At 36.0% G+C, this 27232-nt stretch overlaps 2 protein-coding genes across 8 annotated transcripts; both read right to left on the bottom strand.

Annotated features, from left to right (window-relative positions):
- Positions 1-378: 378 nt before the first annotated feature.
- Positions 379-21924, bottom strand: LOC306992007 (uncharacterized protein). 7 transcript variants are annotated; one of them, XM_079600392.1, is made up of 6 exons: positions 5365-5677; positions 4745-4805; positions 4300-4644; positions 3879-4175; positions 3669-3752; positions 379-850 (listed from the first exon to the last, which is right to left on the bottom strand). In XM_079600392.1, the coding sequence occupies exons 1-6, from the start codon at positions 5386-5388 to the stop codon at positions 693-695; spliced, it is 969 nt and encodes a 322-aa protein (XP_079456518.1). In that variant the 5' UTR covers positions 5389-5677; the 3' UTR covers positions 379-692. The 7 variants fall into 7 exon arrangements, with proteins under 7 accessions (XP_079456518.1, XP_079456524.1, XP_079456521.1 ...); XM_079600395.1 differs by lacking the exon at positions 379-850 and adding an exon at positions 2078-2249; XM_079600396.1 differs by lacking the exon at positions 379-850 and adding an exon at positions 3291-3396.
- A 1427-nt stretch (positions 21925-23351) lies between these two features.
- On the bottom strand, positions 23352-25171 carry LOC306992009 (uncharacterized protein). The gene is made up of 5 exons (XM_079600399.1): positions 25050-25171; positions 24496-24807; positions 24111-24383; positions 23837-23932; positions 23352-23612 (listed from the first exon to the last, which is right to left on the bottom strand). Exons 1-5 carry the CDS (start codon positions 25111-25113, stop codon positions 23575-23577), a joined length of 783 nt encoding a protein of 260 aa, XP_079456525.1. The 5' UTR covers positions 25114-25171; the 3' UTR covers positions 23352-23574.
- Positions 25172-27232: the final 2061 nt, after the last annotated feature.

The following is a 27232-nucleotide window of genomic DNA, read 5'->3' as shown; positions in this document are numbered from 1 at the left end:
TATGACCTGCAGTTGCAGTAACAATGTCTTAAAAGTGTCCAAATAGTGAAACCAAATGTCCTGTAGACTTTATTTGCTCGCATTTGTCTCCAACAAGACTCTTTTTAGAGCATTCATGATCAGACTGAGCAGCTGAACTTCGAAAATGATGAAGCGGCCTGGTTATTCAAAGGCACCGGGCTGGCGCTGCCACCGGCTTGGGCCCTCCATCGCTGCTTGCAGCTATATTTATTTATATATATATATATATATATATATATATATATATATATATATATATATATATATATATATATATATATAAATCCGCCACCCCGTTGCCTTTCGGGTTCCTGTGCCACACAATGTCTACATGCAAAGTGGATGTAGGTCATATAGGTAAAAGTGCAGAAGCAGTACACGTGAGAAATAAAGAATGAACAATTTATTAATGAATTATTTAAATGGATTACATCAACACAGGAAAGAAAACTGCACTCAGCAAATTTCATTGGGTTCTTAAAGTGCTGAAGCTGCAAATAACAGAGGCCTCATGGTCATATTTTATCAGCAGCACACATTTGCAGTCAAAATGTTAAGCAAAGTAAAAAATCACAGAAATATAAATCACATACACAAGTTGGTGTCTGGTCAGTGAATGATATAGACATGGATTAGGCTATCAATCATTGTAAAATGTCTTCATTCAGTGTTTATTGTGGAGATGAGCGCACTTCGACAGGGCTGCATGGACATGGATGATGGTCACCGAGTCTTGAATACACGGCATCAGAATCCAGGTGATCGTGGAACACTGGCGTAGGTGTGACACTCATTCTTACAGGAGGCACAGACTGTGAACGTGCTCTTCCTGGAAGAACATGAGAATAATGACTTGATCTGTTCTGATTGCTATTATGAGATGATAAGAAAAAACTATGTATAAGAGGAGTCATCCCTTCCTAACTAAACAATTTGCACTATTATTTTGTTAATATGTTTATATTCATTCAATTTTTTTTTCATAAAAAAAAAAAAAAGAATTTATGAAGAGACACACAACATGTAAAACAAGACTAATTCTGATATGCATGCTGTGATTTAAGGGTCCTAAGAGACACATGCGTATTTCACTTAGCCTATATAATACCATGTGCGTGAGTGAACAGAGCATCTGATAAGCTGTTCATGTTTTGGTCATTTCAGTTTGAGTCACAGTAAAGAACCTCGGTTTCATCACGTTCGACAGTTGCTGTCATTACTCAGGTTTTAATGTAAACAAAATATTACTCCACACTACATTATATTTCAACACAAATCCAATTAATTTTGGGGTGCTAATTAAAAAAACAGTGCCTATTTTGCGCTGCCATGTAATTTTACTAGTTCGCCTGCCCATTTTACAGTTTGTGTGTCTCACTAGCCTACACTATCTGTTTGTATAGCAACCGGAGCTTGGCAGCTGCAGTGACACGTGACTTTGCCAATTGGCTCTATTATTTAGAAGGCGGGACTTATTCCAACTTATTGCCTTTGCAATATCTATTCATAAGTAATATGAGTGCATCCCACAAGCCAGAAAGGGGGTGTCATTTAAGGCTGTCATTTAAGAATCTTGGACCAATTCTTAACAAAAGCTTTTAAATATGCTGACATATTAGGAATGCTCTTTTTTTCATGGCATGAAAAACGAACATTTTACTTGAAAATGTGAGTTTTTAAAAGCATCATACTCAACAGAACAGACAGTTATGTGTTATTGGCATAATTGGGAAGATCTTAACTAGCAGAATAGAACAAGCATATTAGTTCAAACTACAGTATACACCGAGTTTTTTTACATAGGCAAATATAAACAGTATAGGCCTACACTTAAGGGGATGGTTCGGAGTAATTTCAACCCAGGGTCCTTTGCACCATGACCTCGAGCCAAACACCCCCCCCCCCAGAATTTTTTTTCCCCTTGGTCGAACATTATTAAAGTTAGAGCTTATTTAGAAATATCAGCCGAATGGCTTAGTGCAGGCGCTAAAATGGATCCGAAGGTTGTATCTCGTAAATTACCCCACTAATAATGCCCGGAATGGTACGAAACTTCTACAGTAGTACAAATAGGTTCTGTACTCATAAAACGAACCATTGGAAAGTTTGTAAGTACATCAGGAGTTTATTTAAATAACACTTGCCTGATGGCTTAAGCACCGGACGTCGAGGTCACTTCCGTGATTTGGGAAGTGTCAACTGTATGGAAGGCGATCGGGGTCTATAGCCTTTAAATGAAATGCGGATCATAGCATTTACTTAATTTACAATGTAACATTTATTAAGTTACTCTAGCACAGAAGATATCAGTAAAACAAGGCCACGATAAACTAAAGGATTAATATGTGGGTAAATCTAAAGGCAAGTCTGCTTTAAAAAAATATTATTAAAACATTATTAAATATTATTAAAATATTATTAAAAATATGTATTTTTTTACAGTCTATGGGAAAAACACGATTTTGGTCGGTAGAAGGTAAAATTGTGGACCCGCGAGATAGTATGCAAGCTATGTAAGATACAGTTAGCATACCATTCGACCACTAGCAACAAACAGAAACATTACTAAAGTGTTACTGTACTGACTAAATAGATGTCAAATAGATTGCATGAATAAGGTTAGATACAGCAGTTTCATGCACTGCGGGCTTCCAATGGTTTGATTATTTACCATTTCATGTCAAGGAAAAGTACCATGTTTACCACAGCACAGGTCGCTCGGAGCGTTCAATGTCGGTTCTATATACTGTAAAACTTCAATTAATGTTAATAATATTTGTTCACTGAATGAAGCCTTTTATATTTTGGACAAGAGTCGCGACCTTAAATTGCTTGCACAAAACTCTTGATCAGCACTCAACATTTGTTTATTGTTGTTGTTCATTTAAAACGTTATGCGCAGAGAGCGTTAAGAGAAAGAGTGCCTGCGAGCGAGAGTGAGGTCTGCGGTCTTGGCCATTAGTTGATTTACCTGTTTTTGTGTAGTAATACGTTGTCGACTATGTTTAAACTTAAATAAACTACCTATATAAGTAGTTATGTTTCTGTATTAATTTGTCCTGTTATTGACGTAATCCGCGTCATTGACAAAATGCGCAACCAGATGTTCGAATAGATGTGTTTTTTTTAGAGGGAATATTCAAACATAATTTTTGAGCAATTTTGACAGCCCTAGTCTACACATACACAAGAAACACGTAAAAAAATTGCCGCGTTAACACGGACAAACAGCGGTCATATTTCACGCGTTTCGTTTAAAGACTATTGACCCCGATCGCCTTCCATACAACTGCCCTCGACTGCAGAATCCGACGCGTCCGCCTTGCGCTCGAGAGTTTTTTGACATACGTCAGCATGACATCAGAGCAAGGCGGACTGCCCTCGGACACATTATATTCATTATTCATATAACAACATTTGAGTCATACAAATTACAGGAATTTCATGAGAGAAATAACAAAACGGGAGGGGGGCAAGAGATGGTTGTGAAATACGGGAGACTCCCGGGGAAAACGGTTTGAACTTCACTTGTTTGTTAGATTTCACTTATTATTCTGTGCTAAAAATTTAATTTCAAGAGAATGATAACTCAGATTTAAATGTATAAGAACAGACTCTTTATTTTGAAGATCAAATATTAAACTTACTTAAACGCTCACACACAACTGTGATAATCAGTATGGCAAGAATCAGCAGCACACAAGTCACCAGAGCCATCCATGTTTTTATACCTATGAAAGAGGGATATTGAGCAGAATTACATAACACAATGATTGCATAAAAATGCTAATAATTTGTGCAGATATATGCATGAGCCACACGGTATTTAGGTGCTGTAAATATATATTGTTTAATACCCATGTTCTCATAACAGTCAGCAGGAGACAGGTGGAGAATCATTGGTTGGCTCAGAGATGAGTGATTTACCCAACACGAGTAGTTTGTACAGTCAGAGACATTCAAATATGAATGGAGGGTGAATGATTCATCTGAGTTGGTTTTGTTGATGTTGTATGTGAGAGAGACGTTCTGAAATCGTCCATTTATCATCCACGCCTGCTCTAGAGCAGAAGGGTAAAACCCCTCAGAGAGGCAAAGAATCGTGTGAAATCCATCCGATGCTTTTACATGTGACACAGACACATTGGGGTGTGCTATAGTAAATATAAGAGTTATTAGTAAAAAAGCTCAGGTATTAGGAGGAGCAGATATTTGTCCCAGTTATATGATATACACTCAAGTCACTATGATTTTTGATTCTACTCATAATAAACTTACCAATCACTTGAACAAATGTTCCTTCTTCACCCAAAAGCACAGAAGGAGGTGGTATGGTTCTTGTCACAAAACATTTGTAAGTGCCAGTATCATTTATCTGCAGATTTGATACCTCAAATGACATTTCCTCAATCTTTGTAATAAATCTAATGTGATCTTTACATGATTGATTTATCCATGAATGGTTACTCTTCATAAATGAACACAGTTTATTATTAGTTTTCAGTTCCACATTGAAAGATGCAGTGTCATTTGATGTGTTGTATTTACAACTGATATTGACTGACTTTCCTCGATTAACAGTCTGAACTGAGGTGCCATTGAATTCTAAATGTCCACCTATAACTGAAAAAGATGAAAATTCAGTTTTACATTGGAAGTTATAATAAAAAGTAGGGATTCAATTCAGAGAATTTTCACATTTTGAACAGTATTGTATAATTACCAAAAAATAAGGACAGCAGCAGCAGAGCACATGTGGTCACATAGTTACACTTTGATGATATCTAATAAGAACAAACAGAGAAATACAGTGATACATATTTATACAAGAAATATATATATATATATATATATATATATATATATATATATATATATATATATATATATATATATATATTGGTTTGTTCTTAAATAATGACTGGCTGACTGTACATTTTTGGGTGTTTTGTTAAATAAATAAACATGAAATGTTGAACTGAAATTAGGCTACTTTGTTAAATGAGACAAAATACACGAAACTAGCGCAAGTATGAGACCACTTGCCAAGCCGAACTTTAGTTATTACAAATAATTATTTCCCCAAATATATTTGACAATAGAATTCAACAATTGACCAATCAGATTCAAGCATTCATAAGAAGCTAGTCTTTCCACAAAGTGATACATTTCAAGACTACAAAATATCACTTGAATTACTTTTAGTTATGCTTCACAAAACAGACCAAAACATATCATTTGAATGAAAAACGTCAGAAAGTAAAAGCTGATTTATAGAGTTAAACAAAAAATATTTTTGTATAGATATATCCTTATTGTAATATAAAACTCACATATTCTCACCATTTCATATTTCAGAAACTGCATCCTCTTGCATTTTGCATGGGACTCGCTGGCTGTTCTAACCCATGACGGTGCGAATGGAGAAGTGATGTTGGTCTGAGGTTGCGACGTAATTTATGTCAACTCAGAAACAAGCCCATCCAATCCGATTGAGGCTGTCTGAGAGTACTTAATTTGTAGACTGAATGAAAAATAATCTAACGCTTAATAAAAAACTATAATTTAAATCATGTAAACCAAGAGCACTATGAGATTCTCAAGCAGTTATTCTATGACATACAACCTACTAATTTAATCTGCATTCATCCAGGGAGCAGCCAATCACAATGCTCCCTTTTCTTTAATGACTTCACTGATTGGACGGGACCAATAAGAGCCATTGCTCATTGTCCAAGCTACAATGGAGAAGTAACATCATGACCTGCAGTTGTCTGTCATAAAGTGCAAGGGTGTTTAAATGTTAAACCAAATGTCTTGCAGACCTAATTTGCTCATAACTGTCTGCACCCAGACCTCTTTTGTAGAGCATCTTCACGCTCTGTAGAGGCGGCGAGCTCTAGTTATTTTAACCACAGCGGGGTTGTAAACACGTGAGATGCAGGGAGGCTGTCATTTAGGTCGCGTGTGAACATGTAGATATGAATAAAAAGAATGAATTCCGTGAATGGATGATGTGCTCAGACCTATTACTGCCTGCAGTTGCACATAGGTTTCGGTTTCAGATGAATATATAGGAACTTCCTAGTATTTCTTTATGCACTAAGTGATATTTTAAGTGTTTAGTTTAGCATGTTGAAGCTGCCTTCTTTTTATTCATGCAATTGTAAAGAAATGGTTTTGCCCTGTTAAGGAGAGAAAATAATTTTGAATGAAGATTATGAAGGCACATGATTTAGGAAAAAAGAATGATGTACACAGATAAATAATTTATAATGAATATAATAAAAAAAACAAGATTTTAAAACACTACGGATCACACACTTGTCGACTTTATGAATGGTTACAGAGAAAAACACACTCTAAATGACTAAGGACAAGATACTTATGTCTAAACCAAGAACAGGCACTAAAAGCGTGGGAGATTTGTGACTCACTGTGCCTGCTGAGGTATGTTACTTCTTTTATAATGTGATATGATAACATTACATGACACTTGATGCCTAATGACATTTCGCCTGTAATTAATATCAAGATATTCTGAGAGAAACATTTTTAACCGACTTGTGTTTGCAAACATTTTTTTTTTTATTACACAGTTCCAGTTTCAGAATGACATTTTTAAACAAAGAGACTTTTAGGATGGACAGTGAGACTTACGTAACGTTTACACATGACTGCAATGAACACGAATGCAATGTTAAAAAAGACAACCAACACCGAAGAGATGATGAAACACCACTTTCACAGTCACACCTACAAGACAGAATAATTGTGAAGGCCTCATAAATACAGTATATAACATTGAAATAAAATATGCTTATATTTTAATATCTTATCTCATAATATCTTAAAACTTACCCCCCCCCCCCCCCCCCCTTTCATAGCAGACAGAGCTTGATAAATTCCCCACAAGTGGTTGATTTAATGATGAGTGGTTTACCCAGCAAGAGTAGATTGTGTCACTGAAGGTTTGTGGCGGATGAGGGTCCATTTAATGATTTGTGTGAGAATGAGCTGTTGAGGACGTTTCCATCTCTGATCCACAGCTGTTCAAGAGAATCATGGTAAAACTGGAAAAAAAAGATTACACATTAAACAGAAATATCTGAATATCATTTCAACAAAGATCTTATGAATTAAGTGAAAAGATTCAGAGCAGCATATTTATTGATTAAGACACTGAAATTTGATTAAGTTTGATTGGTAAATTTGATTATAACAAAAAGAAAAGAAAGATTAAATATTCTTTCAGCTTAGCAAAAGCATTATATTTATTTATATCTAAAATTATTTTCACACATCTTCATAAGAATCACATACTCACCATCCCTCTTTCCTGGCAAAGTGTAGAATATGGCTGCGATCTCTATGTTATGCTCAAGCGTCTCATGCTAAAACTGGGCTGGTGATTTCCTCTTTAAGTAATGCAGAGGCTCGCAGCAGTTGACAACAATATATCACCTGGATCCCGTCAAATTCCTTATATATTTAATCACACATTTTAAAAAGATGCTACTGTAGGTACTAGACAAAAATAATAATAATAATCCACCAAACAAAATCTTACACTCAGGACTGTTTATCCAATTTTCAACCACCAGCAGAGTGCAATATAGAGATGTAAATTAGTTTAATGGATTTATTTTATTTTATTTTTATTATATACTCTAAAGTTGCTTGTCAGCTGGAATTAAGTGAAAGAAAAGGAAAAGAGTTGCATCATATCTTCATGTACTTGTCAACCACAAACATGGGCAAGACTGGAAAATGTAGCATATGACGCACCATGTCATGTGTAACCTGTGTAAACCACTGGTATTTTTACTTCGAACAGAACATAACTTCACTCAAAACATGATCGAGTCATTATAATCATTATTTCACTGCAACCCACAAGTTCATCAGTGCCTAGAGATAGTGTGAGATAGTGACAGTTTGGTTTAGAGTGGCTTTGACGCAAAACATTTTTATGACGTGTTATTTATTTACAAAAATAGGCTACATACATAGGGTACAATTCATTTGTAAGTAAAATAAAATTTCAACATCATTAGTCCAAATACCATAACAAAAAAACAAAAAGTAATGTGACAAAAAGTGCAAAGAGAGATTGCAATAATGCTGTCAGTCTGGTATGGGTTCGATTCAGAATGCAGACAGGAAATGACTGAGGTGCCTTTGAGCAAGGCACATAACCCCCAAGTTCTCCCTGGGTGCCACCGCAAAATGGCTGCACTGTTCTGGCTATGAATCCACGGTTAGCAGTGTGTGTGTGTGTGTGTGTGTGTGTGTGTGTGTTTTCGACTCACTAATGTGTGTGCACTAACTTGGATGGAGAGGACAAACTCAGTGTGGGTTACCATACTTGGCCTTCACATGTCACAAGAATACATGACTCCCTCCAGAGCTAAATTAATAGTTATACATCATCACACCATAGGCCCCGCCCACTGGCATGCAGTCACAGCTGACATTTGCTTACTCTGGATGCGAGTGTCGCTTCGTGTCACAAGCACATAGAAGCCGTTGTAATTACAGATGCTGTCTACACTGGATACAGTAGGCTATACAGATGCGCGTTCAGTTTCTGACATATTCCGCTCACTTGAGTCTGTCGAAAACAGGACAAATTTGAGAGTGAAAGAACGTTTGCTTTGACATGTCCAGTTTAAACAGCTCACTTGCGTCTCCGTACAGACTTTCAGATGGGATGAGCATTTTGTTTTGCCAGCGAGGCACAGTGTAATGGAGAGTTCGCAAAATAACATTTGTTATGAAGCAGTATCAGATCTGACAGCATCACAAACCGATGATTATGAAATGATTTCATTATGCTTTGTCTGTAAATGGTGGTTTAATGTGGATTATGTTTTCAAAACACATGGGTACTTGGGTGTTGATACTGTTTTCTATGCAATGATGATAACCAATCATTGACTGACAAGCCTTAAAGGAGCCGTCCCTTAAAAACAGATCTCATATATATATATATATATATATATATATATATTGCCAGCAGCCATATCACCCTGTAGCCCAAGACTGGTTGCCCACTAAAGCTAAGCAGGGTTGAGCCTGGTTAGTACCTGGATGGGAGACCTCCTGAGAAAACCAGGTTGCTGCTGGTAGAGGTGTTAGTGAGGCCAGTAGGGGGCGCTCACCCTGTGGTCTGTGTGGGTCCTAACGCCCCATAGTGACGGGGACACTATACTGTCAAAGAGCGCCGTCCTTCGGATGAGACGTTAAAACGAGGTCTTGACTAACCGTGGTCATTAAAAAATCCCAGGATGTCCTTCGAAAAAGAGTAGGGGTGTAACCCCAGCATCCTGGCCAAATTTGCCCCTTGGCCTCTGTCCATCATGGCCTCCTAATCATCCCCATATACTGATTGGCTTCATCACTGTCTCCTCTCCACCAGTAAGCTGGTGTGTGGTGGGCATTCTGGTGCAATATGGCTGCCGTCGCATCATCCAGGTGGATGCTGCACATTGGTGGTGGTTGAGGAGATTCCCCCCTTCCATGTGAAGCGCTTTGAGGTCCCAAAAGCGCTATATAAATGTAACAAATTATTATGATATATATATATATATATATATACACACACATATTGCCTTTGTAACAACAGTATAGGGCACGTCCAGCATTAAAGGTTAAAGCAGCAGTTATACCACTCATGGCTATGGTTTAACAACGACTTTATTACTGAACCATTTAGATTATTTAGATCCATTTTCGTCTCTTGTCTTTCTGCCTGCACAATCAAACAAACTCAGTGGGTAATGTTAGCTTATTTCAATTGCTAAGTTATAACTCCCAAATGTGTGCAGGAACTACGTTTTTTTTTATAATGGCAGTTTATTTCAACAAAGAATGGTTCGCACAAAAAATGGTAATGTGAAAGCTCTTATGAGGACCGGGCAGTGCCCCGGGCCCGGGGTACTAAATCTGAGACTATCTGTGGTCTGAGTTTGTTTGCATAGAGATGTGGCGAGATTTGTGTGAATGTGAATGCAACCCGAAATTTGCATATTTATCAGAGCATCAAATAAATGGCTCGCAATAAGATGTCTCCGCAAAAGACATTGTAATATATTGACCTGCGTTGTGTTTTCTATTATCCACACTGCACATTAGGATGATGCAAAATGTACACAAATGCACCAGGGTGTGATAGAATCAAGTAGGCCAATGCTGTAGGGGCACCAGGAACAAACACACTCGGATTCAAACCGCAGCAAACAAACTCAGTGTGAAAACCCCCCTTTTATGAGAGTTTTGCTTAAAAAACACCAAACAAAATACATTACAAAACCATTCCACAAACAATTTATAATTATCGTTTTTGTGCTAAAGTTTTGAGGATATATTATTAAAGACTATATAACTTTGAATGAACGTTCTATTAACATTACTGACATTTTCTTTTTTGTCATACGTTTGAAAGAACCTTGCCAGAAAATTAGCAAATGGCATGCATTCAAAAATGACTCTTTGTTTTCTCTTCTGAATTTCTCTTCTGCAGAAATGGACCAAAGTGACTTCCCTAATGTCCTCCCTAGAATTAGCATGACCCTTCATATGCCCTTAAAAAAAAATGTAACTGCCAACTTTAACTTGAGCGCTGCATTTTTAGAATGCTATCATGAGCAAGACGCTAAAAAACATGCAAGACGTGAGCGCAATGGTCAATAACAATTGCTAGACATGCAATTGCAAAAAAAAAGCAAAAAAAAGCAATGCAAAAAACGCGTTCATGCAAGACAGAAAATTGTAATATATTGACCTGCGTTGTGTTTTCTATTATCCACACTGCACATTAGGATGATGCAAAATGTACACAAATGCACCAGGGTGTGATAGAATCAAGTAGGCCAATGCTGTAGGGGCACCAGGAACAAACACACTCGGATTCAAACCGCAGCAAACAAACTCAGTGTGAAAACCCCCCTTTTATGAGAGTTTTGCTTAAAAAACACCAAACAAAATACATTACAAAACCATTCCACAAACAATTTATAATTATCGTTTTTGTGCTAAAGTTTTGAGGATATATTATTAAAGACTATATAACTTTGAATGAACGTTCTATTAACATTACTGACATTTTCTTTTTTGTCATACGTTTGAAAGAACCTTGCCAGAAAATGATGAGTACATCCCTTTTTAACTGGACTTAGATTGGTTTTAGCTGTTTTTTATTTTTATTGATTTTAGATGTTTTTTTTAAAGGGAATGTAAGTTGTTTACCATATGCTTCGGATGTTCATTCTATATTTAATTTTTGTACAATGCCTTCCTTAAGATTTTGACATCATGGTGACGGAAAGCAGAAATAGACATAAGGAAGGATACGGATATATATAGAGAGTTTCTTGTGTTCATTTTTAAACTGCTGAACTACTTCTTAAATTGCATTATTGTGAAACATATAAATAAATTAAGACTTCATGGTAAATTTCCAAAGTTAGCACACATTTATGATTTTTGTCAGGCAAGTAAATAATTTTTTTGGTTACAGTTGATTGATGGGACTACAGATAGCAAAAGCTCTGAAACAAATGGTTAAACCAAATGCCTTGTAGACCTCATTTCCACCAAAACCTCTTTTGTAGATCAACATCTTCATGCTCTGATTGGACAGCTGTACTGAAAAAAGCAATGAAGTGGTCTGGCTATTTTAACCTCACTGTGTAGGAGGTTGTGGATGTATGTTGAGGCAGGTGATGCATCAAAGGATGTAGGTCAATGATGAACGTGCAAAGGCATGTAAAAAAATTAAGATTACTTATCGTAACCTCTACGGCCTGCAGTTGCACACGTTTCAGCTGCACATCGTAGGGCTGTCTCTTATAGCTCTTTGAAAGCTATTTCCTTATGGTCATTTATGTAATATATGCAGTGTTCTTTTAGGCTGTTTTGTGTTTAAGCTAACCTGAAACTGTTTTTTTTTTTTCATGTCATTGAACTGCTGATATTATATCTAACATATAGATAAAACATTTTTCAAATGTTTATGTATTCCATAATACCACAGTTAAAGCCATCACTACAGACGTAGGAAATTAAAATGTGAGTTTGATTGTTTTTAGTCTAAATCTATTACCTTTGAGGTCATCTATATTGTAGGCTACTCCTAAAATCGACAAAATACACAATTAGCAAATGGCATGCATTCAAAAATGACTCTTTGTTTTCTCTTCTGAATTTCTCTTCTGCAGAAATGGACCAAAGTGACTTCCCTAATGTCCTCCCTAGAATTAGCATGACCCTTCATATGCCCTTAAAAAAAAATGTAACTGCCAACTTTAACTTGAGCGCTGCATTTTTAGAATGCTATCATGAGCAAGACGCTAAAAAACATGCAAGACGTGAGCGCAATGGTCAATAACAATTGCTAGACATGCAATTGCAAAAAAAAAGCAAAAAAAAGCAATGCAAAAAACGCGTTCATGCAAGACAGAAAATTATTGATATCGAGGATGCGTCAAATGCACACTTGAGAGAATTGAGAAAATGTTGTCGCAGGCTGACAACATATGGAAGCCTGTAAGCTTTAAACTTTTAGACATAGGCTTGCGAACTTCCCTTCCCAACTTTGTTCAACTTTGTCAAGTGGACGAGGGAAGTTTATTTGGACACAACCCTCGACCCCTCGATTTTGAGTCTACTCATATGTCTACTCATATGTACACTTCAGGCAGATCCATAGACCACAATGCAGCATGATTGTGACGTCATAACAGCAACTCGCTAGGCAGGCTCCATAGCAGATTACAAGTTATCAAGGGCTTAGGGGTGTCAAACTAATTTTCACTGAGGGCCACTTCAGCATTATGGCTGCCCCTTTAAAGGGCCGGTTGTAACTGTAAGACTTTTAAAATGTTACTACTCATATTGTCACTTTATTTGATTATTACTTATTTAAGTTACAAATATATATGCATTTGCAGGGGTGTCATAGGTTTTAAAAACATCAGGGGCTGGGTAATAAGATAACATGATTTGATACAGAGAATAATGTATATTGTATATATGCAGGAGCAAACTAGCTAAACAATTCAGCCTTGGTACTGTAGCCACACCAGCACACATTACCACACAGTCATGCGTAAATGTGAGGTAGGGGGGTTCGGTGGGCATGCTCCCCCAATAAAATTTGGATTTCTCGGACCTATGTGCATTTTAAGGTGTTTAAAGGCCCCAAAAAAACATGATAACAATAGCTTTAAAAGCATGCCAGTGGGCAGTATTAATTATTTGTCAAGCAGATAACAGATTCTTAAAAATGAGAATGAGGATAGCCTAAATGTTGCAATGAATGATCCACACTACAAAATGGAAATGCAGAATGTTTCTGCTTATTGTTGACAATAGGCTACACAATCACATATTTCAAACAGGAATGGCCTTAAATGAGAAATCTTTCAAGGATTATTTTGCATAAATGTTACATTTCAATCAAAACCCAGTGCAATCTTTTTGTGTCCAGAGGCAAATGAGCAATTTATATTAGCATTAAAGATTGGTTTCAGGAACTTGTTTCTTTCCTGAGTTAATCAATGTTTTTTGGCACTAATCAGTTTAATTAAAGTTCAATTGTTAACACACACACACACACACACACACACACACACACACACACAGTGCGGAACATTGAGCAGAACGCGCTGTGAACACGCTGAGCCAGAGTCAAACCATCGCCGAACACGGAGGGGCGCGGCGGTTTTTTAGTCTCTTAGTTTTTTAGTCGGCCAAAAGCCAAAATTTCGTTGCATCCCTAATTTCAAGACACGCATATGCTCTCGCGGGCCATATAAAATAATGTGGCGGGCCGGAATTGCAAGGGTTCCGCCAGTAGTGGACACTTGTGCAAAGTAAGTAAGCAATGCCATATCAGAGTAAGGAGCGAGGGAAGGGCATAAAAATGCCTTAGTCAGCATAAAATGGAACTTGCGATAGTCTTTTCTTCATTTTTGGGACATATCCAAGTTATCAGTCCATCCATTGATAGATTTAGCGTATTTAACATTCTTATTACAGAAAGCTGAAGACATATATATTCAGCCACAACAGAACAAAAAAGAAAGAAAGAACGATTTTTTTGTGCATACAGAACACTGTGCAAATCGAGTTGCAATGACGAGATCACTGCATTCATGTGCTCAATATGTCTGTGATCGGATACAATGCTTTTCACTGCAACCTTTTATGCCACGATCTAAATATAAATGCTATAGATCTAAATATAATGTTATAATCAACACTTTTTACAGTTAGTTAACCTTGAGAGCTGTAATACTAAAATGTGCTAATGGTTTTTGAGAGAGTTCCATATGTAATACTTAGCTATTTCATATGCAAAGATATTGGCCAATCCCAGCACTGGGCGTTTACACTGAAGTCTCACAGCAGACAAGCCCCTTAAAACAGAGCGTTCAAATCAGAGGGCTAAAATCAGCTAGGAAAAATGCCTTTTATTTCTAATTTATGACAATTGTTGATGTAAAAATCATACTAACATTATAAGTGCACCCCACGAAACATTATAAAACAATGCAGGTTATGACCCCTTTAATGTTTAATATTATTTTAATGTCTTATTCATGTGTGATGTGACAGTAAAATCATATGTACTTGTCAACCACAAACACTCATATAACTTGTATAAATCTATAAAGCACTCTGTGCTAAAAGGAGCAAAGTTTACATTTTTACTAAATAAACTACTGACATTTACTAAACTATGACCATAATTAAGTGATAATTTTTCATTGCAACCCAAAGTTCATTAGAGAATAGGAGATACAGTATTGTGTTAGATAATGAATAAGTGTGAGATTATTTTCTGCAAAGTTTGGTTTGACAGTAGAGGCTACAAAAATACCTTTATGAAGTGTTATTTATTTACAAGAAATGAAATAGTACAATAATTAGTACAAATACCACACCAAAACCAAAAGTCAAATGACAAAAAGTGCAAAGAGAGATTGTAATAATGGCCTATTATAGCATTTATCTAATAAAAACATATATGAAGTCCTTTTCATAATCATATAATTTATTTTACGACACATAATAGTTTAGTAAGCTAAACACAATGAAAACAAAGTTACTTCAAAAACACTGATAAAAGTGCCAACTTACAGTTTTTAAAGTCAGTAAGTGGCCATTTGCTTCACATTCAAAGTGCACCATCATCCAAATGTCTTAGAAAAACCACATAACACGGGTACTGCCTTTGTAACAACTGGTCCCACCAGGCTTTAAACAAATCACCAGTAGCGGTTTTAACATTTAGTGACATGGCATCGGACGCGATGTGACACATCCAGTCTTCATTGGCATGTGCCACTAAAACTGACATGTCTCTTTATGTTGTGGCACCTCCAGTAGTGACACCTGCAGCTTTATAATGTATAGAGTATAATGTAGATTATGTAACATAAATTAACTGCAGAACGATATTTAATTAATATGAATTAATACATTGGTGTGAAACATATGATGTATTCCATTGCGGAGTTATTTGCACAACAAAATTCCATACAATTATTTTCAAAATATTAAACTACACTGAGGAAGTTCCTGCGTGACCGAAGCGTTTGTTGAGTTTTTAAAATGCATCGAGCAATTTTTTTTGTATTTGTATAAATAAAGAAGATTGCTAGTATCTCGGCATGTAGTTGAGTGCAAACAACATAGCCTATAGCACTGGTATTACAAAATATTCAGTGGCACATGCCACTCAAATACAGACGTAACACAAACTGACAACATGTTTGAATTTTTTTTACCGACTTTAATGAGTTTAATTGACATTTATTTTTAAATATCATTAAATTAGTCAGTATATGCTCAACTCATTAGTCAACATTGGAGGTGTTCACCATACGGCGACATGTTCCGCGACTCAGGGTACGCTTACACGACAAGGATATGCTTAAAACTGAGAAGTTTTTCCTTTGAGTTTTCCGCGTACAAATGATACCATTGTCGATTCGATCCCCATTCACACGGACACACAAAAAACTACTAAAATGAATATGTAATACGAATGTCATACCGGCATCGTCTTCAGAGATACGCGTTTTTGTTGTTTACATGGAAATTCTCCATGTTAACATCAAAAACTAGACTGTTTTCAAAAACGTACACGTTGAAACCCGTTTATGCACCCAAAACGCATAAAAAGATTTAAGTTTTTAGTTAAAAACGGTATCGTAAACATGTCAGTGGCACATGCCAATGAAGACCGGATGTGCCACCGGAGGCGTCAGTAAGCACAGCGACATGTGCCTCTGGTCAGATGCCATGTCATTAAAACCGCCTCTCCAAACTGGAGTAAGCAGCAGCAGTTAGTTCTCATAAATACACTCTTCTGGAGGTTTAGCAATGGTCTGTGTGTTCTGGCGGGCCATGGCGAAACTGAAGTTCTCATAGACTTTATTACTGAACACTATAGATCCGTTTTTGTCTCGCTTTCTGCCTGTGAAATTAAACAGACATAGAAAAACAAATACAAATACAATTAACATATAGTTCCTTTTCACAGATAAACAGTTTAGGCCTAAATCATTTATAACAGTGGTTTGTGTAATATAAACCGTTACGGTAATTTTGGTATAAAAAAATAAACTCGATGTACTAAAACTATTGTTTTAACAGTACTACAATAATAAAAACCTTTTGAACTTTAATATTTTTTGACAATAATTGTGGTAAATGTTTATTTACCGCAGTTTATCGCCATCTAGTGGAGGTCTCTAAAATATGTTTACAATGTACAATGCTCTCAGGGCTGCAATAAACACAGCTACTTATTTCCATTCACTCCCACCCCCTCCCTTCTGACAACTAACATGGCTGTTAGTACTCACTATCAAGCTAGCATATCGATACTGGTAAAGTTTAAAATATATTGAGTTTGATTTGGTAACGAGCTAGTAACTTAAGGCAAAGCTAAAAACAGGTTGCATTGATAAACGTTTCCCCATTACCATCAGTTACACTGTGATGAAGGTGAATTCCTCTACTCTAAGAGCTTCCACGATAAAAGCACTGTTGACTCTGATGAGGACTACACTCCAGAGACAAGTAGCCTATCGCATCGTCGGCTCAAGGACAGGTCATTGCCTTGTTTTTGCCTTCGCTGACTGTATATGCAGGTACTGGGAGTTTTGACTGCTCTTTCTCTGCCATAATTGTGATTATTCCTAGCTTCCGTGCCTCTTCCCTTCCTCGAGTCAAACGGGTGCGCGCATGTGGGCAGTTCCTGTAGCAGCAGGGGTGGTCGCCATGGTAGCGAGGGAGAGTGACAGTCGCCCAGCCAATCATTTAATTCGTCCCGAATGGAAATAAGTAGCTGTGTTTATTGCAGCCCTGAGAGGAGAGTGCTTACATTTTAATTATGTATTTGTATATAAAGACAGTTTAAACAAATTTGGGGAAAAGTTTTTTTGACAAATCCTGCCTACCCTACCTTTAATGCATCAGTAGACGAATACAACAACCTCAAAACATCTTTAGTTACTTTCCCATTTAGCTACTATAGATATGCTACTGTTGTTTGTTTTGATAAACTGTGGTAACTTGGTCTTACTCACTTCCTTGCTCAAAATAAGATCCAAAACTAGCTAATTTGTTGTTCTTAGCTGAGTTAAACCCGGTCTCGTCAAGCTGTTCAGCTGGGGTTTTGTCAAGATGGTCAGACTGGGAGACCAGCTAAACTTGATTAAACCAGCTAGGACCAGCAAACCATCTTACCTTTTATTTGAGCTGTTTTTAGTTCACCATATGCTACAAATGTTCCCCTTTTTTTTTATTTCAGATGTTGTTCTGGAAATATAAAAATGCTGTCCTTGAGATTTTGATGTCATGGTGACAAAACGCAGAACTAGACATAGGAAGGATACTGATGTATAGAGATAGAGAGGTGTTTGAACAGAGGGAGGAAGATTATGTACGTCAAATTCTTGCCTTCTTTCTTAACTGCTGAACTATTTCTTAACTTTCATTATTGTGTAACATGAATAAAGTAAGATTCTTTATGCAATTTCCTATTTTTATCGAAGTCGTTGTTACAAAAAAAAAAAAAAAATTCCCCCGTGGGAGTCAATGGTTTCTACAAATCGAAGTAATCAGAGTTCTATTAATTGTTAAAGAGTTAAGGATAATCATACTCACATTTGCAAAAAACAACAACGAAGATGATGCAGGCGATGAGGCCTGCAGCAGCACTGAATAAGAGGATATTCAGCAGGGACAACCCATACAGAGCTGTCATGGTCAAAAACAGGGTACGATCAGATCATACACATGAATTTTTGACATAGACAACAAGAAAACAGCAACAATCTCTCTTCATATTTTACCAGTCAGGTTGCTAGAGACCATCATAATGTCTCTCATATAACTCAGAATGCTATTTGAGATCAAACTTATCTACAGCTGGGATTAATGTGTGCATTTGAATTTTTAAAGTCCCCCTGTGGTGAAAATCAAGCTTCTAATGTTGTTTATATGTCTATGTTGTGTTTTTTAATATGCTTTAAGACAAACGATGTGAAAATTCATAAGTCAGCAGCATTGCTGAGTATTTTCTGCTTAAAACAGCAGTGCAGTGAACCAAAAAGGTGGTTTGAAATCGCTGGTGTTTCTGACGTCACACTACCTTGTAACCAATCACGTCGACCGTGTGATCGACGAGTGAGCTTATTTAAATTTTGTATGGTTTTAGTTTGGAGGTACACAGGCCTACACACACTCACATACAGAAAAAAAGTTTGTTTTCCTAAAATATCTTGTTTTCCTTTACAAATAACATTCTTAAATCAAGATACAATTACTTGAGAAGCAAAATTACTTCAGATATTAAGTCTTGCTTTCTGAAAACATGATAGAAATTAAGTGACTTCATTCTTAAAGCAAGTGATCAGAAAATAAACTTAATTTAAATTAAAAATACATTTATTTTGCTTACCCTATTGGCAGATATTGTTTCTAGTTTTAAGCGTAAAGTCACTTAATTTTGATAATTTTTTTCAGATGATAACAATTGTTATCTTGTCACTTTTCTTCTCATTAAATATATTTTGATTTAAGAATGCAAAAATACTGAGGAAGAAAATCTTTTTTTTGGTAACACTTTTTTACATTGTCTTTGTTACACGTTACATGTACTGTAGTTACTATAGTAATTACTATAAACTGTGCTTAAACATGGAACTAACCCTTAACCTAATCCTAACCCTATAGTAAGAAAATGTAGTTAATTAATATTACTCAGTACTTAAATATAACGACACTGTAACACGAACACCTTAAAAAAGCATAAACTTTTTTTCTTTTTTTGCAGTGTGTTTATGTATGATCGTTATCTTTGTAAAGCAGATTTTTTTATTTATATGTGGCTTTAGCATTGTGTCCACTAGCAGTTTAGCTGGAAACAATACGATTGGTGGAAATTTGCTGACTTGACTTGATTTACCGTAGTAAATTAAACATTGTACAAGTTTGTCCTAGTTAAAGTGATAGGTAGTTTGAATGACCCACCTTTGTCAGATCCATACTCTGAGGTGAGCATTATATGTGTTTGGGTTTGTCTATTTGAGTAGTTGGCGCGGCAGATGATCGTGTCTCCATCACTCCAGTGAGGTTTACACAGATGCAGCGAACTCTTCATGTCATAAGATGTGGATGAATAAAGTGAACCTTGACCCTCTCGAATCCAGGTGAAGTTCACCAGCTCAGGGTTCAGACCCTCCAGAGAGCAGAGCAGAAGAATACAGCTGTCATTACTGCTGTTCTGTTTCTGCAGGGACAGACCTGGATGTAATGCAGTGGAGATAGTGAAGAATTATATTTATTACGGACATCTAAGATGGTCTGCAACAAGTGGACAGTTCAAATATATAAATAATTTATGAATGGCAATCACCTTCAACTTGGAGCATCACATTTGAGATGCTGTCCAGTGATGGTGGTGGAATTACTACTGTTATTTTACAGCTGTAATGACCAGAGTCACTGAGATTAACATTTTCTATTCTTAGTGACGTTCTGTTGAATGTAAAACTAGGAATGCATTGTCCGGTAGAAGATTCAGATTTTTTTTGAAAAGTCTGTTCACAAATAGTTTTGTTAGTTGCTCTATTTATCCACTTTACATAAACTGATTCACTGTCATTAGGTCGTGAGTGGCAGGGAAGATGGACAGTCGCTCCTTTAACTGCTCTGATAAACTCCGCATCTGTGGATTAACACACATTTCAGTGTAAACCAAAAGCAGAATGTTCCCTTCAAATATACAGCCCAATTATCAAAGCTATTGTGAAAGACATCACAGAATGTTTACCAAATATAAGATGCATTGGTTTGGTAACACTTTACAATAAAGTTTCATTTGTTAACATGAGTTAACTACAGTAGTTAACATGAAATAACAATGAACAATAATTTTATACAGCATTTATTCTTCTTAATGCTAATTTATACATGTAAACATTTTTTAATCAAAAGTTGCATTTGTTTACATTAATTAAAGCACTGTGAAGTAACATACAAACAACGACCAACTGTATTTTTATTAACTGACATTAATAAACGTTAATAAAAGCTGTATATTAGCAATATATTACTTATGCATTAACTAATGTTAACAAAAATGAGACCTTATTGCATTTATTAGGCTACTGCAGGTCACGTTGTTTTGTGTAACCAACAACAGGAGAATATTCCCTTCAAATATAGGCAGTGTTGGGGAAAGTTACTTTTAAAAGTAATGCATTACAATATTGCGTTACTCCCTTAAAAAGTAACTAATTGCATTACTTAGTTACTTTTTTAGAAAAGTAATGCGTTACGTTACTTTTGCGTTACTTTTTTTTCCCACCTGGCCTGGGCTTGTTTTTTTATAACACAAAAGTTATATTTTTGGGCAAATGTAAAGACCCTTTTACACTAAAAGTGAAATAATAATCCTCAGACTGAAGGAAATGTGTACAGTAGAGGAAAGCACACAAGCAAACCTTTCTATCAATCTATAGTCATTTTTGCTTATTTAACTGAATCATCGAAGGTCAGAAGCAAGTACATTGGTCAATAAAGTGAGATTAAAAGCATACAAATGTATGTTTTATTTAACATATTTAGTTATTGGAGGTTTGCATAGTATTCTGATTCTGCATTTCACTGATTTTATTCATTTTGAGGAATATTGAATATTTTTTTGTGCAAGTGAGATGAGTAAATGCTCACATTTAGTCTAGAACTACAATAAACATCATGTTCACACACACACACACACACACACAGCCTCTGCACTTGGATTTGTCTCAACATGAGGACAGGAGAGCTGTCAGTCAATAAATGGGAAAACAAAGTAACTTGCGTTACTTATTTGAAAAAGTAACTCAGATATTTTGTTGTACATTTTAAAAGTAATGCGTTACTTTACTAGTTACTTGAAAAAGTAATCCGATTACGTAACTCAAGTTACTTGTAATGCATTTCCCCCAACACTGAATATAGGTTATAGTTCATATGTCACAATTATTTTAAAATATATCACAAAAAGTTCTACCATATCTAAGATGAATTAATTTAGTCCATCACTGAGATCTTTGTCAATTTTAGTCAATTAATATTTCGTAGACAGTAAGTCACAACTGAGACATAAGGCTATATTATCACTTCTTTGCTTTAAACAACAGAGCAAAATAAACATAACTGAAGTCTCTTACCTGTATGAGGGAAATAAATTAAAGTAAAAAATAAAAGATGGTTTGTAACCCGTTTTAAATACATGTCGATGAGCTCGTCGTGTGAGACACTTCTGCACTCACACATTCTTCTGAGTGATCTGAGACTGAGTGAACTTCCTGTCCATGAGCCCACCCACAATCTACATCACAAGTAAAAAAAACGAAATCAATCCTCCTCACGGTGGTCAGGCACTCAGAGATTCACTTCAACACAAATCGTGCAATTTTAAATGTATATTACTATCACATCATTGTTTTACACCATTCTGAAAAGGACTTCTGAAAAAAAAAATCGATCTATTTCTGTTAATAGAGCTTGTGTTATCTTGAATGAAATCTTTCTGACTCAATGGCTTTGATGTTGTGTATTCGATGGCATAGAGAATATGAAAATAAAGAGGTAACATAAAAAAACACAGTCATTTTACTTTTAAACATGGAGGGGTACAGGTCAGGACATGGAGTTTGCTGTCTGTTTTTGTCTTTCTTTTTCTGTGGTTCTGCTTTCCATGTAAAACTACACGTAGGCTGAGACGCCACAGCACTGGAAAGGGAGACCACAACATTTCACAACTCTGAATACCCAGTGTTCACCTCCTACTAGCACAGACGGATGTCATGCACTTAATGTTTTGAAGGGGGCAACATTGTCAGTCGTGGCACAACTTCTTGTGAATGTGGGTGTGTGTGATAGGGTCATTTTAGTTTAGTATGCAAAGGAACAAGGGTTATTTATAACAAACCGAGCAAAATGCAACTGAACTTGACAGCCCTTAAAAATTACTCCCCCAAACACTTGAAGCAAAAGCTCATCTGTTGTACAAATCATGTAAATCACATAGTAGATTTAATATTGTTAAATTTTGTAAAAATGGTTCACAGCAATAAAGTGTTATAATCTACAATAACACTGCAAAAAATTACATGATCAAGAAGTTATGACAATATGTGTTTTACATTGCTTTAACTGTTTTTGGTGTCCTTTGACCCTTTAAAAAATGTGAATTTCTCAAAATATTTTTTTATATGTAGCACAGAAGAAATAATGTACAGTTTTACACCAGGACATCAGGGTCGTTGCTTCTTTTATGTTCCACAGAAGAAAGAATCTCATACGGAATTACATGAGGGTGTATGTAAGACTTCTTGGTAACAGTTTAGTTTAGGGTCCAATTTTCGCTATTAATAGTGATTAATAGCATATTGCATACATACTAGGATAGGATATTGGCTGTTTATTAGTACTTCTAAACAACATATTATGCCTTATATTCTGCATGACCATATTCTTTATCCCTTAATCCAATACCTAAACTTAACAACTACCTTACTAACTATTAATAAGCGGTAAATTTAGGGGTTTATTCAGGCACAAGTTGTAGTAAATAGTTAGTGAGAATTGTACACTAAACTAAAGTGTGACTGAATTAAATTTTTAAGTGAACTATCTACCATATTTAAGTGAGCCAGGACAACCCTCATGAACACCATATTTAGACCATCAAGTCATACGACACCTTTTTATATTTAAAATGTTTGGTTTCATACAATCAGTGGACAAAAAAAATCTTTGCATATTAGATATTTATTTATAAGTGGTACTCATTACATAAAACAGAAGTTGGCATATACGTAGTTGCTATTTTATTTTGATGAAAATCATCTCTCGTTAATTCTCTGGGAAACACAAAGCAGACATTTTTTGGAAAGCATAAGAAAAGTATCACTGGTAAACTATCATTGAGGAATGTACTGTATGGTTTAGTGTGTCTCCACTCTTCTGATGCTCTCATGTCGAGGGTCCACGGCAGCAGCTCAGAGTCTTGTCTGCAGGATGACAAGTCTTTTAGACACAATCATTTAGCTTTTTTGCAAGAACTTGTAGTGGTTTTTGAACTATAATTCACATTCAAATCAAATTAAATTAATGCTGGATTAGAGATTCCAAAGGAATCACTTTTTTTTCTGGATGTAAAATCACAATTTATGCATATAATATATTTATTATTATAGTGTCAGAATTTGAGAGCAGATATCAGTGGAGGTCTTACATTTGAACATGCAGAACAATATCCAGATGAGGATGATGACGATGATGAAGATGATGAAAAAGGCCACACGAACAACTAGAGAGTTCAGTCTGGATTCTGGAAAAAAGAGACGAATCTCAGGTTAGCCTGATGGATTGGTTGATTTATATATTTTTTATATTTCCTTTTGAGAGATAAAGGCAGTGGAACAGCTTTGCTGAATTGTACTTTACTTTAGTTACCAACACTGTACTTTAGTTTGTGGTTAAAGTGATAGGTAGTTTAAATGACCCACCTTTGTCAGATCCATACTCTGAGGTGAGCATTATATGTGTTTGGGTTTGTCTATTTGAGTAGTTGGCGCGGCAGATGATCGTGTCTCCATCACTCCAGTGAGGTTTACACAGATGCAGCGAACTCTTCATGTCATAAGATGTGGATGAATAAAGTGACCCATGACCCTCTCGAATCCAGGTGAAGTTCACCAGCTCAGGGTTCAGACCCTCCAGAGAGCAGAGCAGAAGAATACAGCTGTCATTACTGCTGTTCTGTTTCTGCAGGGACAGACCTGGATGTAATGCAGTGGAGATAGTGAAGAATTATATTTATTACGGACATCTAAGATGGTCTGCAACAAGTGGACAGTTCAAATATATAAATAATTTATGAATGGCAATCACCTTCAACTTGGAGCATCACATTTGAGATGTAGTCCAGTGATGGTGGTGGAAGTACTACTGTTGTTTTACAGCTGTAATTACCAGAGTCACTGAGATTAACATTTTCTATTCTTAGTGACATTCTGTTGAATGTAAAACGAGAAATGCATTGTACGGTAGAAAATTCAGAATATTTTTTTAAAGTCCCTTCACAAATAGTTTCGCTAGTTGCTCTATTTATCCACTTAACAGTAACTGATTCACTGTCATCAGGTAGTGAGTGGCAGGGAAGATGGACAGTCGCTCCTTTAACTGCTCTGATAAACTCCGCATCTGTGGATTAACACACATTTCAGTGTAAACCAAAAGCAGAATGTTCCCTTCAAATATACAGTAAATAAATCACATTTATTATGAAAGACACGCATCACAGAAAAATCGACCACAATTATTCGGGATCTTTGTTATTAGTCAGTTAATACTTTGTTACAGATTATAAGTCACAAATGAGACATTATATAAAACTTATTTGATTTAGATAAAAGGGCAAAGTACACAGAACCGAAGTCTCTTACCTGTATGCGGAAGATAAATTAAAGTAAAAAGTAAAAGACAGTTTGTAGCCAGTTTTAAAAACATGTCGATGCGCTCAGTGTGTCTTGCACTTCTGAACTAATACACACGCATTCTGAGTGATGAACTTCCTGTCCATGCGCCCTCCCACAATCTCATCATTAAAGATAAATGAAAAAAAATCCTTCCTACATCCTTAAACACTTAGAGATTTGCTTTGACACAAATTGTGCTTATTTACAGTAATTGTAGATTATTATGACTGTTATCTGTTTACGCTACTCAACAATAGTTTGTAGACTTGATCTATTTGTGTGAATAACTTTTGTCTGGAATGAAATCCTTCCAACATTGCTTTGCATTGGCCTGGCAAATAGCAAATGAGAATACACCAGTTTAAATAGAAAAGATAACTTTTTCAGGGGTTCTGCTGTGTTAAGGCGAAATATTAAGACATTCTGGAAGGAAAGACCACAAAATTTCACAATTTGCCCTAAATGCACAATCTTCAAACGTAACTTTCTTTACAGTATCTTCATAAGTCAGCCTCACACTCCTTAAGGGCAAGCCAGCTATTATTTTATTGAAAAAGTTTGGTATACAATTGGGTGACAGGAGAATTATTTGTATTATTACATGTTTGTGCAGTGATACTTTGAATAAAAAAAAACAGAGAAGTAGACCTATGTTTGCAGTTTATGATACATCATACTACATATGAGTTATGTGTGCAATATATTCATTCAATTAAGGATCATTCAAAAAAATTGAAGGATCTAAACTCTCTCTCTCTCTCTCTCTCTCTCTCTCTCTCTCTCTCTCTCTCTATATATATATATTTTATTTTTATTTTTTATACAGAATTACGGAAACAGAATGATTCAATAAGTTTCTTGTGTCGATGGTCCATTGCAGCAGGTCACACTCTTATCTGCAAGATATGAATGTTACGTACATAATTAAGCCACAGTTCTTTCACAGTCAAAGATAAGAACTGTAGAAAAAAAGAAAATCCAAGGCACTCTTCTTCAAAATGATTAATAAGCCTTTATTTTACTGGCTATATCATGGTAGAAAATAAAAAAAAAACATTGGGGAAAAGCAACCCAGGCGTATAGCGGCGCAAGCAGCCGTCTTCAGAACTGTCTCTCATAAAATGTTTCACCAATAAAAATTAATTTCCCATCCATATGTTCAATAAAGATAGATTTGTCGGTTCTGTCTTTTTTGTTTAATAATATATTGCACACTTTTTACTTCTGGACGGAACTGGATTTTAGCTATAGTGACTAATGTGCAAAATGCACAGTATTTCTTACATTTGGAAATGCAGAACAACGTCCAGATGAAAACGATGCAGATGACGAAGGCGCTGAAAAGGACTAAACAAAACGCTGGAGAGTTCTGGCTGGATTCTGGAAGATGGATCCAAGGTTGGCCTGACAGATGGGTTGAAATATTGGTTATATTTTCATATTTTAATTTTAATGGTCAATGTATTCATCTTAAAATAGTTTAGTTTTATTCATACAATTTAAAAATGTATTTACGTTTCAGAATTTAAAAGATAAGGGACATTATATGCACCACCCACAAAAACAGAAAATGTTCATGACACACAGACATCATGATCACATTACCCACAGTGCTCTTTATGCATTTCATTTTATAATCAGTGCAGCTGTATGGACAGTAATTTTCTTATTTCCTATTTTCAAACCACTCACCCTTGTTGCTGAAGTCAAGTGTAATGTTAATGCTGAGAGGTGTTCGGGTGTTTGAGTAGTTGGTGCGGCAGATGATCGTGTCTCCATCACTCCAGTGAGGTTTACACAGATGCAGCGAACTCTTCATGTCATAAGATGTGGATGAATAAAGTGACCCATGACCCTCTCGAATCCAGGTGAAGTTCACCAGCACAGGGTTCAGACCCTCCAGAGAGCAGAGCAGAAGAATACAGCTGTCATTACTGCTGTTCTGTTTCTGCAGGGACAGACCTGGATGTAATGCAGTGGAGATAGTGAAGACTTATATTTATTACGGACATCTAAGATGGTCTACAACAAGTGGACAGTTTAAATATATAAATAATTTATGAATGGCAATCACCTTCAACTTGGAGCATCACATGTGAGATGTAGTCCAGTGATGGTGGTGGAATTACTACAGTTGTTTCACAGCTGTA

The sequence above is a fragment of the Phoxinus phoxinus genome (genome assembly GCF_949152265.1).
Source record: "Phoxinus phoxinus genome assembly, chromosome: 23".
In the NCBI taxonomy this organism is placed as follows: domain Eukaryota; kingdom Metazoa; phylum Chordata; class Actinopteri; order Cypriniformes; family Leuciscidae; genus Phoxinus; species Phoxinus phoxinus.
The sequence above is the reverse complement of the archived record's forward strand: the minus strand, read 5'-3'. Positions and strand labels throughout refer to the sequence as shown.

What these genes read in the sequence shown, in the direction of transcription:
- LOC306992007 (XM_079600392.1), bottom strand. Translation starts at nt 5,388, where the DNA reads ATGCAGTTTCTGAAATATGAAATG. An exon ending in AGTTTCTGAAATATGAAATG is followed by an intron (nt 4,806 to 5,364) that starts GTGAGAATATGT and finishes TGTTCTTATTAG; the next exon opens with ATATCATCAAAGTGTAACTA. An exon ending in AGTTGTGTGTGAGCGTTTAA is followed by an intron (nt 851 to 3,668) that starts GTAAGTTTAATA and finishes ATGTTCTTCCAG; the next exon opens with GAAGAGCACGTTCACAGTCT.
- LOC306992009 (XM_079600399.1), bottom strand. Translation starts at nt 25,113, where the DNA reads ATGTTTTTAAAACTGGCTACAAACTGTCTTTTACTTTTTACTTTAATT. An exon ending in AATTTATCTTCCGCATACAG is followed by an intron (nt 24,808 to 25,049) that starts GTAAGAGACTTC and finishes GTTAATCCACAG; the next exon opens with ATGCGGAGTTTATCAGAGCA. An exon ending in ATTGTTCTGCATGTTCAAAT is followed by an intron (nt 23,613 to 23,836) that starts GTAAGACCTCCA and finishes GTCATCCTGCAG; the next exon opens with ACAAGACTCTGAGCTGCTGC.